Here is a 16,769-nt window from a genome sequence, read left to right as displayed (position 1 = left end):
CTCTCCAGGCCCTGGCTTCCACTTGGTCATTGTTTTTGAATTAATATGTTTGCTGTTTATATACATAGGGCTGGTTTCATGTACATGGATTAAGCCCTGGATTAAGTTCTAGATTACGGTAATTGAAAACCTCAATGAAAATCTCCATTTTTAGTCTAGGCCTAGGCCAGTGTTTCTCAAACTGTGGGTCGCGGAGACATGCCAGGTGGGGCGCGAACTGACGTGAAAAACAGGAGTTTTTTTATTTATTTTTTTATCTGTAGCCTGGGCCCAGGTAGCACCCGATGCGCAATGGACGCACTGTGTTATTCACAGGGAAGCGCTCGTGTCAAGGCAGCTTAGTTAGTCCCGACCTACATGAGATTTTGAACGTTGTTGTGAGAGTGGTGAATTTCATCAAAACCCGGCCCTTAAAAGCGCGTCTATTCTCCGCACTTTGCGAAGAGATGGTAGCTGACCAAAAGGCTGTACTGTTTCACAGCGAGGCAAGGTGGCTTTCCCGAGGTAAAGTGCTGTCGCGCGTGTTTGAGCTCCGAGTCGCCTCTTCTTGGAGGAAGAGCACATGTTTGAATCTGCAAGCACGTTCACTGATGAACATTTCTTGACAAAGCTGGCCTATCTTAGCAATATATTTGATATATCTTAGCGATACATTTGAGTTAAATGTCCAGTTATAAGGCAAAGACAAGCACCTACATCACCTAGCAAATAAGATTACTGCATTCACCAAAAAAACTCGATCGCGACAGAATTATGCCTTTGAGATTTCTGAGCGAAATCGCTGAAACGTCTGATTGGGAGCCACTCTTGTGATCCCATGTATTAAACAGTAGGCCTACATCACATCCCTGCAAAGTTTATTTCAAAAATATTTCCCAACCAGCAGTGCTCAGTATGACTGGATTATGGATCCATTTAATGCAGCATGTTGGTATTTAATTGAATATATTGTACAATGCTGTAAAATGGCCTAAGCTTCCTAATATGTTGCTGGAAAACAGAAATATGTGTGTTATGTATTTATTTATTATTATATCTGCAGCACCAGCTGATTTTAGTTGAAGAGGATATATTTAGAACTTGTCATTATTTCAATACATTTTACAATTTTAAACTTGACCTACCACTTTCTTAGAGCGATGAGGGACAGGTGGGGCTCGAGAATGCCCCTTTGTTCAAAGTGGGGAATGAAAGAAAAAGTTTGAGAACCACTGATCTAGTTTGTTAACTACCACAGTCACGAGTTGGGTCGCGATAGTCTGTCATTTTTAAAAAGTGGGTCCCCAGAAAAAAAGTTTGAGAATCACTGGCCTAGGCTTAATTCACGTATAGGAAGCTGGCTGAGTGCGTTTTATAGACTACAGACATACTGTAAGTCTCTGATGGAATGAAGCTGGGTATAGAGAGAAAGTGGTAAGTTTCATGTTTAAAACTATACTCTTACAAGGCTTAACTGAAGTTGAGTTCAGTTGAATTATTGTTGAGATTACAACAGGAAAGATTTTTTTACATTTTTAGTAGTAGTCTACTGTAATGATTTACACTAGCATCCTGGTCCCACATTTGAGACTAATTTGTTTCTGAGCAGTAATCACACTATTCACTGAAGTGTCTATTTCTGTGTATCGTTATGTGTTATCATTTAAAGCAAAACTCATGATGTTTTTCCCTATTCTGTGTGCTAAGCCCTTCGTGTGATGAAGGGAGGTGATAATGATTTGCTCATAATTGGAATGCTTTGCTATTAGCCTGGAGTGCATAGTGAATTAAATAGAGAGAACTTTCAAGCGCTAATGCCTTTTCATAAAGATTGGGTAGGATGATTAAAGGCTAATTCATAAAAAAAAAAGAAAATCTTCTTTGGGTCCCTCCTAGATGCAAAACCAGAAAGAAAACATCTGTCTACCTGTGTCAGGCATTAGAAGGGGGATATGTATGAGGGCTGCATAAATGGGATAAAAAAAAAAAAAAGAAAAAAAAAAAAGAAAATCAAGGCTAAATACATTTTTTGTTTGTTTGTTTTTGAGGAATTCATGTGTATGAGCCTCATGTGGTTATGCGTTGTTGCTAAAGCAAATTAGGGTGCCCAGGTGGGCTTATCAGCTGCAACATATTCAGTTCAGAGTTGTTAACAGCTCAGTCAACAATGCTGTGTTGTAAAAAAGAAAATAAATTGGGGTGTTTTTATTTTACAAATTTAGAGAGCCTGAAAATAAATCCCTAATGGCTTTGTGCACAATTAAATATGTTTTGAAGTGTATAATGGGAATCTTTGTTAAAGATTTGTGTGCTAAAATCCGCATAAACACTAGGTAACACAATGTGATATTGGTTGACTTCAAGCCACAGTCTCCAATTCAGAGACGATAAAGAGCACACTCTCTGTCCTCCTTACCCCTGGGTCCTGCTCCCTCTGACTCGCCTTACTACTCTCTCTCTCTCTCTCTCTCTCTCTCTCTCTCTCTCTCTCTCTCTCTCTCTCTCTCTCTCTCTCTCTCTCTCTCTCTCTATCCACCCCTCTGTGCCTCATCAGCAACTCTGCTATAGTCTAACCTGCTACTGCCACCATCATTGTCTGACTGGCCAAAACGTCTAATCAGTGGCCCTCCCACGCCAGTGCTCCTCCAGGCCTCTCCCAGCTGTGTGTGGGAGCCAAGAGGCTGAGTGCTTTCTTGCTGGGTCACTGCAGCATGGGGATATAATGTATTTTGGGGCTGGTTTTAGTGCAAGAAAGTGTGATGGTTATATAAATGGCATTGTTATTATTAACTGTTATCAGAATAATGTTGAGCACAGAGAGAGCAAAGATCAGGTCAAACACAAGTTGCCATTTTCCGACCAAGCTCCATTTACAGAGATTTTGTCATGATTGTTGCTCCAAATCGATCAAGTCTTGTCAGTTGAATCAAGTTGAAGGAGAGTATATTCCTATTAAGGACTTTGAAGAAGTTACCACAGCAGTTACTGGTCTTTTTACCACACATTCAATCGTAACACTGAAATGATTGAACTTGTATCTCTTTCTAATGTAGTTATGACGTAAATGCTTTGATAAACATCAGTATCAGTATCAGTCCATACTGCAAGTAAAAGAATGTGATACTGATTGACCTCTTAATTTCAGTGCCAATTAGCATTTAATTTCAATGCTAAACGTCCTGACCCCTCTGTGCTCTTCCAGGTCTGTGAAGCTGCTGAACTTGCCGGTCAGCCTGCGGCCCCACAAAGTTAAGGCCCTACTGGGCCAAAACCTGTCCAGCAAGAGCCCCTTTATCTACTCACCCATCGCCATGCACAACCGCGGAGACGAGCGCAACAAGAAGATCGGTAGGTGGACAAGGCCTATGACCTGTGTGATGTACAGTAGCCATTGTAAAGCATTGTAATGTTACTCGTATGAAAAGGGTAATTGGAGAAAAAGCATATTTATGCCTTTATCACGTACGTTTGCTGCTCTCCAGTACTGTAGATAGGGCGCTCAGTGGTCTCCGAGATCATTCACATCCAAACTTTAAAGGGACACCAGGCAAGCCTGATGCTTTTTCTCTACGAAACTCCCCCTCGCTCGGTCTGAAGCTCTTTTCCTTTTCTTTGCGTCTTCCGTCAAGGGTTTTCACTGTTTCTTCGCCAGCTCTGCCACACGTTTGCAACAATCTCTAGCGTCTTGTTAGCCTGCGCCTGTGCTGTAAACTGATCCTGCTTCGGTCGGCGGGTAGGATACACCGAACTTGCAAGTGGGATATTCTTCCTACAGGCAGTAGGGGCGGGCGAGAGAGCCTTCATTTGCCCCGTAATGAGTCATTTAACCATATACCAACTTACGAAGATGATTAATTAACACGAAAACGTTGCCTGGTGTCCCTTTAACAGTTGACTTGAACACAGCGCTCACAAAGACCACTCCTGGCATGCTGCAATAATTGAGAAGAAAGACCGTTTACACTCATTTCAACAGTGCCTGTTTCACCCTCGTGAACAAATGTTCCACTCAGCTGAACTTGAACTCGACTTGACCTCGATGCCACTCTCGCTCAAGAAATACTCCTTAGAGGTCTCTCTCTCAAAGGCATGTGAGACCTTCCCTTTGTCTCACATGTCCCGCTACAAGGATGAAAATGGCCTCGGGTGCAAGGTTATTACCTCATCTGCCTCCAAAACATAAATACATCTAACAGGGTCTTATCAGAGTTGTTAAAGGTAACTGCCTTGCATTGCACATATAGGAAATGTGTAGGATTGTGCAAATAAAAAGTACAAAGACGTTCATTTATATATTTCCTCTACTCTTTTTTTTTTTTAGCATCTAGTCATTTTCTTTGAATTAGTGAGCCTGAGCATGCTCTGCTAGTAACGTGATTGAGCTGTGGTTTTGCATATGGGAGCTCTCAGACACAAGGGTCTCTCTGGGACTTGTTTGGGAGCCAAATTTCCTCTAATCTCATTGGATTTGGAGGGCCCTCCAAGCCTGGCAGTGCTCGCGCCGGACCGAACGTGACAGATGGCCTTCTCGGCGTGAGCTCGCCCTGGCTTGTGTAGAGGAATGAGCGAGAGCGGCATATGAACTCGCCGCGCTCCAACTTCTCGCTCCCCGTGCCAAGTCAAACTGGCTTCGCCACAACGGCGGCCGCTAATAGATTCATTTTTCTAACCTGATTGAGGCTGGTTGGTATTCTGCCACTTCGCTCAAAATTATGTTGGCCCCTGCGGAATATTAAGTCCACGTACACAAAGTGAACATTCTCGTTTTCCGAAATCGCAACGTTAGAAAATTAGTAATGGATATTATGAATACTTTTTTTTACTTTGTTTTGCTGCCTTTTTCACCCATTGCCCCCAGCTTGACACAACGTAATGGTTGTACATGGAAATCTCTTTTTCTGTGCACTTTCAAAAGATAGGGAATGGAGTGATGTTTGTGCTATCTTATGCTCTTCGTTTTGAGAAATCTCAGGCCCTTAAGTAACCATGCAGACCTTTATGTAATCTCTGCTTGTATAATTTTTTAATTAAGATTTATTTCCCTTTACATTTACCCACTGTTGCAGGCCTTATTTACATACTGGCCTGCCATTGTGAGCTGTCAAAGTGAAATACAATAAGACGTCACTGCTCTTTGATTCATCCAAGCAATATTGCCTCTTCCGCCCTGCAAGATGGACCATTGTGTCTAAAGTCGCAAAACAAACAAGTCTGGTGCAGTCTGGGGAAAATGAGAGGGAATATCTATTAAGCGGAGGAATTGAGACCATAATATTTTCAATTATTCAGAGGGAGTTTTTATTTTATTGTGGTATCGGCTCCCTCCCACCCACAAAACCCCACACACACACACACACACACACACACACACACACACACACACACACACACACACACACAATCACACAGCCACATACTCATACATGCACACATACACACCCAAACACATACATGACTCTCAAGCTAAAGAAGGCTCGTTATTTCCTCCACCTCCTCTTTTTTCTCTTTCTCCCTCTCTCTCTCTCTTTCTGTCTTTCTCTCTCCATGAATTTCTGGATTAATCTCTGTGCGATGATGTATTCCCTGGGTGCTGTGGCGTGCGGTGGGATTTGTCATTCCGCCGGCAGGCAGTGGGGTTTCGGCGGTGAGGGTGAGGACTGCCGGCTGGCCCCAAGGCTGCCTGCCGGTGAGTCACTCCCGCTCCCACTCGCGGACACAAAATCTTTCCGGCCAATGAGGGATGGCACTTCCCCGTCGCCCGGCGACGTCCATTTGAATATTTTATGTGTGTCTGCGCGACGTGCCACTGTCAAGGAGTGCTCTAAATTTGGGAACCAGGAGTGTTTGCTGCCAAAAGTTAACAAGGGACAGGGTAAACACGTTGTATGATTTAGTGTGTATGTGTGTGTGTGTGTGTGTATGTGTGTGTGTGTGTGTGTGTGTGTTGTGTGTGTTTAGCAGGGAGTTTGAGTAAGTTTGAGTTGATGGGCGGTAAACTGTTCATTCTGAGAGCCTACAGTTAGCGGTATAGTTCATCCTCAGCATAATTCACTTATCAAGTAATATCCCATCCATAAAGGACACTTTGGTCTAGACGCATCGTCATGAATAACACGCATGGGTGCCTCTACTTTCTGAAGTTAAATCAGGACATTTATATAACTATTTATATCTATTTCAGAACTAGTTAAAGCGGAAAATGACAAAACTTGTAGATGATGTAGTCATTGCAGACACAGAACCTAAATGCAGATATGCTCATTAGGTAAGTGATATCATACGCGCTCCATTACAGCTCAGTCTGAACTCCAGGGAAAAATGCGGCTCTGTAGATTTACAATTTCTGTGTGTCCTGACCTTTCCTCTCTCCCTGCAATGTCACACACCTTAACCTAATTGACTGGATGTACCCTGTCGTCCCCCAATACACACACACACACACACACACACACACACACACACACACACACACACACACACACACACACACACACACACACACACACACACACACACACACACAGAGACAGAGACACACACACACACAGAGACACACACATACACACAGACACAGAGACACACACACACACAGACACAGACACACACACACACACACACACACACACACACACACACACAGAGAGACACACAGACACACGCACACAGACACACACGCTAGTCCAAGGAAGCACACAGTGTGTGTGTGCATGTGTTCCAGTGCTAAACTGAGCCCTGCCTGTGCATACATTAGCACGGCGTGTATGCCAGTTCTTAGTGTGCACAAGACCGGCATCTGTGTGGCAGAGCTGTGACGACACATATGTAGAGGTGTCAGTAGCAATATGTAGGGGAATGGGTGGCAATTAAATTCTCTCTCTCTCTTTCTCTCTCTCTCTCTTTCTCTTTCTCTTTCTCTCTCTCTTTCTCTTTCTCTTTCTCTCTCTACCTACCTTTCGCTCTCTCTCTCACTCCCTCTGTTGTGCACCCTCGGCCCAATCGTACCTGGATGTGTAGGGTGTGGAGGCTAATAGGATGCGTCTGCTCATTTTTGTGTTTGTTTGCAATATGGAAATTGGTGCGGTAGAGGTGGTGCAACCTTTATTGTATGTCAAGGTGTAGTTTTTCTACACCTCCTCTTCCATAATATGTAATCTCCAACCAAAAAAGAATCCTTGTTCATGGTGCAGAGACCGCAACAAGCAAGGGGCCCCTCCGGTGCTGGTGCGGCGGGCTCTGGTGATGGCTGAGGCGTGGCAAAAAAAAGCCCCACGCTGTGTCAGTGTGAACACACAATGCATCCCCAGGCATTTGAATGGTTACAGGGATGCCTCTCGCTTTTTTTTCCTCAAAGACTTTTGCTCTCTCTCTCTCTTTCACACACACACTCTCTCCCTCTCTCTCTCTCTGACTCCATCTCTCTCTCTGTCTCTCTCTGTCTCTCTCTCTCTCCCTGTCTCTGTTTTTAAGTCACACTGCCCCTCTTCAATCTTGTTTTTTTGGAATAAAAACTTATGAGCTTCTTGCGTTTAGTCGCTTGCCGCCAAAGCCACGCAACCAGGAGAATACACACATATTTTTGCCGTGCCCGGTCCCTCTGTCATATTCTATAAAGCTGATTGATGCGCCGCCATAAAAGGCTGGGGTGTGTAATGGGAGATTGTTTTTCCTATAATTGCCTTGAGACTCTGTAGCAACTGCCAAGTCCACCCCGGTCCATTTGCACCTCACCGGATAAGTCGAGAGATAGCTGTTTCAGCTGTGTAAGCACTTGGCTAGACACTTCACTTCACACACACACACACAGGCATGCCCAACCCACACACCACTATGCTACAGTACATACACACACAGTTGGACAGTGAGATAGGGAGAGATGGAAGATGCCAAGTGCTTAATGTAGATTCTGACATTTCTTCAATTAAAGTTCCAGACACTTGTCTGTGGTTGGAGTACATAGTGTTTCCCCTAATAAGACCTGGAGGTGTGAAATATTACTTCCCAAGTTTTCAAACTGTCAAATGTTCCCAACACCACAGGAAGCCAAAAGCAAATCACTGTACTTTTCACCAGTAAGAGTTTTCACAGTTGCCTCATGGACAGGCTTGGGCGATTTCTCTGCTTCTGGAGGTTTAATATCTAACAAGGGGTAATGGGAGAGTAAATACCCCTTTCATGAGGCTGTTGTCACCAGGTCTGCTCATCAGTCTCCCTCATCTCTCTCCCTCTCTTACGCACACACACAGACACACATACACAGGTAAAAAGACACACACACACACACACACACACACACATCTGCACACACACACACACGCACATGCAAAACCCCTCACATCGAAACAGACACAAAGGCATTTTCTGTGTTCGTGACAGCCCTGAAGCTACTGTTCTTAAGCTTATTTGTCCTGTGCCTGATCACTGCAGCAGAAGAACAACACAAATCCACAAATCCACATTACCTGTAGCAGAAAAGCCTTGGCTTATTTCTCCCATGATACGTTGGGGTTAGCTTGATTGGACATTTTCCTCCTCAGCCATCAGATGGTTGATTTCAGTGTAGCTGTTATTTTGGAGTCTATGAGTGAGAAACTTTATCAACCAGCTGTTCAGGGACCTTTACTGTGTTACTGTGTTAATGTGTTTTTGCCTTTGTTATACTGTATGCAATCTATTGGTTTTCACATTTATACACAGGTAGTCTATGGTATTTGAAGTGCTAAAACACTTCATGTATGAATAAACATCTCAGTGTGCCAAATAAATGTGTTTAAGGGAGCCAGAGCAAAAGAGCATTAGAATTATGTTATCGACAGATAGAGAAGAATATTATTTTTATTATTATTATTATTATTATTATTATTATTATTATTATTATTATAATAATAATAATTAAGATATCTAATCACAGGACTGAAGGAATAGAGGAGTTAGGAGGCATGGCATTTTAGTGAAAATTAACTTCACACACTGTAAAGTCACTGATGCTTAAAAAAGTTAATCTGAGGACAAAGTCATGTTTTAGGAACGTTTGAAAAAAAAAATAACTAAGTGACTGTGCTGATGGGTGTTGGTATCGGCCCATTGGATTAGTTACTGTTAATTACTTCAACTGATGAGGAGGGGGGAAATGATTTGGAAGTGCTTGTGTGTCCAGACCTTGACCATTTCATTGATTAGGTTTACATACGTTGCGTTTCATATCATGGGGAAAATTTGGTACTGAATCGTGGCATTCCACCTTCCCTTAGCAGTGACGGGGGAGTGTGAATCCCCCCACACTGGCTTAAAGCCACAATAGACCAGACAGATGGGGGAGAAGTCTGTTTTGGGCGGCACGTCACAATTTCATCTCCAAAACGCTTCCTAAAGTGGCCTCACGCTGCATCATTTCACAGCGCTTTATATTCATCAATCAGCCGCAATCAATTTTTTACGGAGCCCTTTTACGGCTGAGTTATTGTGAACGCCTGAAAGTGTGTCGTGCTGCCTGTTAAAAATGAGCTTTGTAGAAGACTTTGGGAAGAAAACATCCAAACGTTTTTTGTCTCACACATAAATAACGGTGAGCAATAACAGTTAAATCCTAATTGAGAGTATTTTTTTGTAACCTTATTGTACATTCTTTTGTTGAATAAAGAACAGTTGTGCTTTCAGGCAATAATCCTATCGAAACGGTTAGCCCTTGTGATGAGATACAAGTGAGGGGACAATGTGTAAATTGGAGTGTCGCCTGGGAGAGGGGCTATTTTGAGATGTGCTGCTTGAGTACAGAGCGAGCCCCTTTGTGTAGCAGAAAGCACGTTTTTACAGAACTCTAGACACACACACACACACACACACACACACCTGCACACACAAAAACTCATGCACAACCCCTCACATCGAAACAGACACAAAGGCACAAGTCATTTTCTGTGTTTGTGATGACCCTGAAGCTTATTTGTTCTGTGCCCGGCCACTGCAGCAGAAGAACAGCAGAAATCCATCTGCACACATTACCTGTAGCAGAAATGCCCTGGCTTGTTTCTCCCATGATGCTTTGGGCTTAGCTTGATTGACCATTTTCCTCCTCAACCTTCAGGAGGTAGATTTCACTGAAGCTGCTCTGTGATTTTGAGGTTTATGAGTGAGAAATGTTGTTAACCAACTGTTCTGGGATCTTTAGGAAGGAAGAATAGTTTCAGGAAATAATCCTCTTGAAACGGTTAGCCTGTGTGATGAGATACAAATGAGGGGACAATGTGTAAATTGGAGTGTCGCCTGGGAAAGGGGTTATTTTGCTGTTTTAGTACAGAGCGAGCTTCTAGCTGTGTCTAGCGGAGAGCAACATTTTACAGAACTCTATTTATAGAGACCAGAAATGTCTCTCTTCCCCCCCTCACACAACTCGTTTCAAGAAAAAGACCAGAACATCCACAACCCCCTGGAACTTGTGTTGATTTAGTTTTCAGCCGTCTGAGAGAAAGAAAGTTGCTTTATAGTTTGTAAACTACCACAGTCACAAGTTGGGTCGCGTTAGTCTGTCATTTTTAAAAAGTGGGTCCCCAGAAAAAAAGTTTGAGAAACACTGCTTTATAGAGAGAGAACAGGTATGAGTGTAACACCAGCCACATTTGTCAAGAACAAAATTCGGAAATAACATAAGTGCTTTTTCAAGGCCTTGTGAATTAAATTGAAATTCAGTGCCAACAACCAGTTTCCTGTTAGTTTGAATAAATGTTATTACACGGCATGATGTTAGGAACACAGGTTCAAACATTTAGATTCTACACAAGTAGAAACATCAAAAAAAGTAGAACAGACTGTCAAAACGGCCCTTTTTTCTTCCTTTCAGATATACGATGCCTTTAACCTCTCCAAATCCCCTATTATCCTCAAAAGCCCACTTCTGCAGAGGAAGGAAACCCTTTAATCCCCATTCTACCTGTCTCCTCTCTGTCTCTACTGCAGCCCCCCCAACACACACACACACACACACACACACACACACACACACACACACACACACACACACACACACACACTACCCCACCCCGCCCCGCCACCCTCCATTCATTCTCTAAGTGAGAGCTGCAGCCCTGCTCTGCTGGTCTGAGAGATCGGGGCAGGGGGCCGTAAAGCCAACAGTTGTTGTGCAGCAGATGGAGCTGTTTTGTTTAATGGCGGCATTTCTCCATGCCATAAAAAGAGTGGTGCTGGCTGCTTCTTTAGCAGCTGTGAGGAGATTTACTCTCCTGCTCTACAGCGGTACAGGGGGAGAAGAGTGTGTCACTGTACATTTAGATCGTGAGGAGTTGTGGGAAAAAGGTACCCCATACATTCTTTGTAGAATTGTATGGAAGTATAGAAGGTCATGGAGAAATCAGTATTGTGTGTGCGGGGGTGTGTGTGTGTGTGTGTGTGTGGGTGTTCATCAGATGTTTTACGATTGCATCAAAGATCCTTGATTACTAGCTCCGCTTTAACCCTCTCTGATTGTATGTTTGTGCGCATGATGGCCTTTGTGTGTGCTTTCTGGATCTTATCAGCTCTTTTGCCTTCTTGCTTGCCAACTGAGGGGAGAAATAGTTCAAAGGGCATCTGTTTGTGTATGTTTGCATGTTTTGGTGTGTTATTGAGGTTTGTGAGATGCACCTGTCCCCATGAACAGCCCAGAGCAGGCCAGACAAGAGGATTAAGTAGGGCTGCAAAATGTCCCACCTGGGCTGCCGTATGGGCCCATCCCTCACTCTCCCCTCTCATCCCTGCTCGACTGGATGGACAGCAGAAAGCGGTCGCCCACGCGTTCCAATCCACTCTCCATCCCTGCCCATTCCCCTCCATTTCCTCCCTCTCTCCTTTCATTTCCTCCCTCTCTCCTCTCTTCTCTGCCTCTGCCACCGCTTTCTCCATCTATCCTGTTCTGAGCTTGGCTACATCTGTTAGCAAACCTGCCATACATATCTCTCTCTCCCTCTCTCTCTCTCTCTCTCTCTCTCTCCCTCCCTCACCCACCCTCACCCTCACCCTAATGGCGTGGGCCATTCTTATGAGCCATGGCTAGCTGGAGACAGCTGGGTCTCCTCTTTTCAGCCAGGTTATGGTCAAGGATGCTGCCACTCCGGAGTGGTCTGAAATGTTCTCTTTACCTCGTTTACCCCCTTCCTATAGGTTTGTCCTTCACAAGGCAGAAGGTCAGATTTGAAGAAGAGCTTTGGGTTTGTGTGTTTGTGAAAAGTGGCATGGAATCGTTGAAACTAGCAGCAAACGTGACAGGAGGGATAGTTAGTGTGGTTGCGGATTTAGTTTGGGTGCAGTGCAAAAACCATGGAAGCACTAACGGCTGCGCAGTTGGCACGGTCAAGAGTTTGGTGTCTTTTGGCAATATATTTGGCAAAGTCATCCTGTAGAAAACTTTTCTATATTTTGAAAACGCCACCAGTATTTTAGTTCAGTTTAACTCGGTTGCCTCAGTAACTGATGCCTGAAAAGGAGAGATAAGAAATGGTGAGAGGAACGGAGAGAATGAGGGGGAATAAGAGTCTATTGAGACTCAGTTTCAGTTTGATGAATGTGTTCAGTGTTGAATGATTGTGTTTTTTTGCAACACTTCGTTCCTTCTCCGGTTTGTGAGTATGTATTTGCAGAACACTGACTGACTATATGCACATTTCTTAAAGTAATTGTGTGTTGTGTGTTGTGTGTGTGGCACTGACTTTTTATGGCATAAAATGTTTTGATGTGATTGCATCAACTGGGAGAATAGAAGTAGACAGACACATTAGAATTGAAAGCCTAACTCCGTGGATGCCTTTTATGGGACCGAAATAAGCGTTCACTAGTATCCTACCATATAGCCACTAATTAACTCATTCTTCCTCACTCTCTATTACAAGACTTCCAATTCAACTGAAATGTGAAGTAGTAAATCAACAATATCCTCTGTACGTTTTTCTGTGTTTATAATACTGCTGGATTGTTTAACCCTTAGAACCCGATTGACGCAAAGTGCGTCAAGAAACACACCCTTTTTCTCTGTTACATTGCTCCGGAACGGTTCATCGCAGCGAGATGAAACCTTTATTGCACGACAGAGCAGAAGTGGGGCTTTCCAACGAGACTACACACTTGTCTGTACGATCAAGTATGAAAATTAAAAAAAATCATGAAATTAAATCAAATTGCATCATATTTACAGTCTATACTTCTCTGCGTTCACCTGCACACACATTACTCTAGTTTGAATTACTCGCGAACCCGTGATCACATCGATATGGCAAGCATATCAGATGAAAGGGGGGGCACAGGGCTATCCATTGGTACCATGTTTATCAATCCTTCTGGCTTATAAAACCAGACGAAGTGACTGCAAAATAATAACGTCATGTACACAAACCAACACTGCACACTCATTACTCTCGTTTGAATTACTCGCGGACCCGTGATCGCATAGATATGCCACGCATGTCAGATGAAAGAGGAGACTCAGAGCTATCATTTGATACCAAGTACATCCTTCTGGGTTATAAAACAGACGAAGTTACAGCAAAATAATAACTTCATATAGCTGGACTTACCCCACGTTTTTGTCTGTTCTTGTGGCAAAGCATGTTTATAATCCAATGCTATCATGTGTTTCTCTATGGCAAAGCATGTTCATATTCCGGTTTTGAGATCCTAGCAAATTCGTGCATGGCATCCAATTCAAGGCTCACATTGCATCCCAATTTGTTCAACAAATAAACACCTTTTTTGCCTTTACTTTGTTCATGGCAATGCAGTAAAAAGTTGAGAATTATTATGACTGCTTACACACAGGCACGCAGGCTAACAGGCAACCTCGGGTCAAGTCAGGTCAGATCAGTTCGTGTCACAGATATGGAGCGCAGAAAGGTCATTTTTCATCACTAAATAAAAAATGGCATTTATTTCCGTAAATCACACAGCAAATATTTCTGTAAATTGCTCAGCCCCAGAGTATCCCTCCAACATGGCAATTATATTGCCCGATTCAGGACAGTCTGCCCTACACACACATGAAATGCATGTAGAGCTGTGAGCTTGCTGTGGTGAGATACATGTCGAAATATAAGAATTTTTATAATACACTTTTTATATTTTAATTCTTTAAAAATCAAAATAAAATCAATGCTAGTATTAATACATGAAATGATGGCATATCTGAATAGCCTAGACTATCCTGAAAAAAACTATATATAATATATGTGTGTGGCACTTAGAATGACCAGAATAAATCCTTATGAATAAAGGTAGTGAAAATGCCCTAAAAACAGCTTAGGGTTCTAAGGGTTAAACTCCAAGGTGTTAAAAAATGACACAGGCATGCATCCTGAGTAAGAACACAAAAGGCCATTATTTTTTAATTAAAGCATGTGTACTAGTGTAAAGGTCATCATCTCTCAAACGATGGTCGCAAACAGTGCGGTCTGCTCTTAGAAGTTCCCTGAGGTCATTAGAAGCCTGTGTTGTTTTATAAGCCAGCAAAACACTGTCCAGCTTAGCGAGGTGGAAACAAAATGGCCAGACTTTTCCTGACTGTAGTAGCAGTTGAGTAGGATGGAGCCAACAGTTTTCCGCCTACGGTTCTCTCCCAGGTGGGCCATTACTGTGGGTTGTCTAAAAAGATTGGGGAGCTACAGAATTTTTCACCATTCTACCTGGGTGGCTTTGGAGTCATGGAATGTGACAATGTTTAAACCAGCCTGGCCCTAGAGGAGATGTCTGTGTGTGTGTGTGGGTGTGTATATATGTGCCTGTTTGTCTTGCATAAACATGGCAAAATGAATCTGAAATCTCACACAAAGTTTTTATATATTTTTTCCCTCTTTTCTTGTCTTTATTTATTTATTTTTGAGGGACTGTTCTGTGTTTAATGATCGGGCAGTGTGAAGGCTGCCCCCGGTGGGCCTTCGGGGGTCAGACGGAGCACGCTCTTTTCAGAGCATTTATAACGCCCGCACCTGTCTTTCCCCGCACTTTAATTTCCCAGGGTGCACGCCACTGGTTTACTCCCCATAAATTGCCGCGGCACCGGAGGCATTTTTCTCCGACGTGAGAGTCCCTCCACCGCCACTCGCGGTGCTTATGCGAGGCGCGTAACTTTTTTTTTCCCCCTCTCAGCTCTAAAGGCAGAGGTGGTGGAGAAGAGAAATGAGCTTTCCCCAGAATATAAGCGGGTTTCCCTGTGCAGAGTTATTCTGTATCGGAGGTTCATTCCTTATGGTCCATGCAGGCTCTGCTCCGCTCTGTAAGAGGATGAACCCGAGGGTGTGTTCAGTAACTTTCATTTTTTGCAATGATCCATGCCTTATTTTTTGCTCTTATCTCATGCATGATTAATCGTCTGTGTCTAGGGATTCCCTTCTACAGTGAGTTTTACCCTGCTAATACTTTTTAAAAATTGTACATATAAACATATGATACACTGTACTCATTTCCTTTGGTTAAACTACTCTGAATGCTATAGGAACATTTATTTGTTCATCCGACTCTTTCATATTTAGAGGTTCCATTTGGTAAGAACGATATTGAGGGGGAAAAGTTCCATTTGAGGACTGTGTGTGCTCCCTTGGAGTGGTTAGGTTTCCTAGTGGAGAGAGAACATGAGACGGCTGTACCCCCCTCCTCATATCCATCTCCACGCCCGTCCTCCCGTCTCTCGATTGGAAAGTGCTGGCTCGCCGCCGCTTTCATTGTTTGCTAAATCTTCTCAGTCATCTGTCAGATCAGCACTGATCCAGTTCTCTTCCAGTTAATTTCCCCCTCCATCCGCAAGTCCTGCTGCCATCTAGTAGAGTACGGTAAATATCCCTTCTCCTGAACATGTGTGGGTATTAGCCTGAAGCCATCCTAGCATGAGATTAGCGTATGTTTCCTCAATGTTCCCCAGGTGATCTGTTACAATCGCACATATGATCAAGCCAGGCGGTGATTTATGTGCTCTCAAACTGGATTTCCCCTACTAAAGCATACGATCTTGTGACTCTTACATCCGTCACTCAGAAAAACGGCTCTAGACGCACACTCCTACGTCTGGGGGCTCAGGGGCTGTGTGTTTGGAAAACAACCCGCTCCGTTTTTGCCGGCTGTGTGGATTACATGCGAAGTAGGCTTCAGTGGAGGCTCAGTGCAGATCTCTATATCTCCCCCCCCCCCCCCCCTCTCTCTTTCTCTCTCTCTGGACGAGACCCTGGTGGAACATGACCTGATCGCAAACGCTCTGCCTCATTAATTGGAGAAGTGGGAGAGAGGAGAATGCAACAATAAGTGGCAAATTTGTATTCAAGGCTGGTGTGTGTATGTGTATATATACACACACACACACATACAGCAATGTGCTGGAATTAGCATTCGTATCCCATGAGCACAATCACAGGAATTCATATTTGTGTGTGCATTTGCATTCATGTCCCGAGTGGGCTCTCACACACACGCACAACAGCTCCCTCCTACCCACCCATGCACTCCCACATGTTGAACACACACACCACATACACACACGCACATACACACACACACACACACACACACACACACACACACACACACACACACACACACACACAACAAACTCACAAACTCTGACTCGCACACAAATCAGCATACTCAGTACTACCTAGTCTTGCTCCATAGTTGATTCACTCTGTATTTCCTGTCTCTGTCTGCCAGAGTTCCAGTGGGTGCGTGGGGACGTCTGCGAGGTCCAGCTGATGGTGTATAACCCCATGCCCTTCGAATTGCGTGTGGAGAACATGGTAAGCATGTCTGTCTGTCTGTCTGTGTCTCTCTGT

At 43.7% G+C, this 16,769-nt stretch overlaps 1 protein-coding gene across 1 annotated transcript in view; it reads left to right on the top strand.

Annotated features, from left to right (window-relative positions):
• The window catches only part of trappc9 (trafficking protein particle complex subunit 9), a 233,026-nt gene that overhangs the window by 33,732 nt on the left and 182,525 nt on the right, over positions 1-16,769 (top strand). The window contains exons 11-12 of the mRNA XM_076301892.1: positions 3,182-3,327; positions 16,648-16,733. Coding sequence (XP_076158007.1) covers positions 3,182-3,327; positions 16,648-16,733 — 232 coding nt within the window. The remainder of the gene's footprint in view (positions 1-3,181; positions 3,328-16,647; positions 16,734-16,769) is intronic.

Source organism: Alosa pseudoharengus, unplaced genomic scaffold, assembly GCF_046254945.1.
Source record: "Alosa pseudoharengus isolate Yale_2024_CS ecotype anadromous, Long Island Sound unplaced genomic scaffold, YU_APseudo_1.1 YU_APseudo_1.1_scf_23, whole genome shotgun sequence".
Lineage (NCBI taxonomy): Eukaryota > Metazoa > Chordata > Actinopteri > Clupeiformes > Clupeidae > Alosa > Alosa pseudoharengus.
This window is presented reverse-complemented; position numbering and strand designations above follow the sequence as displayed.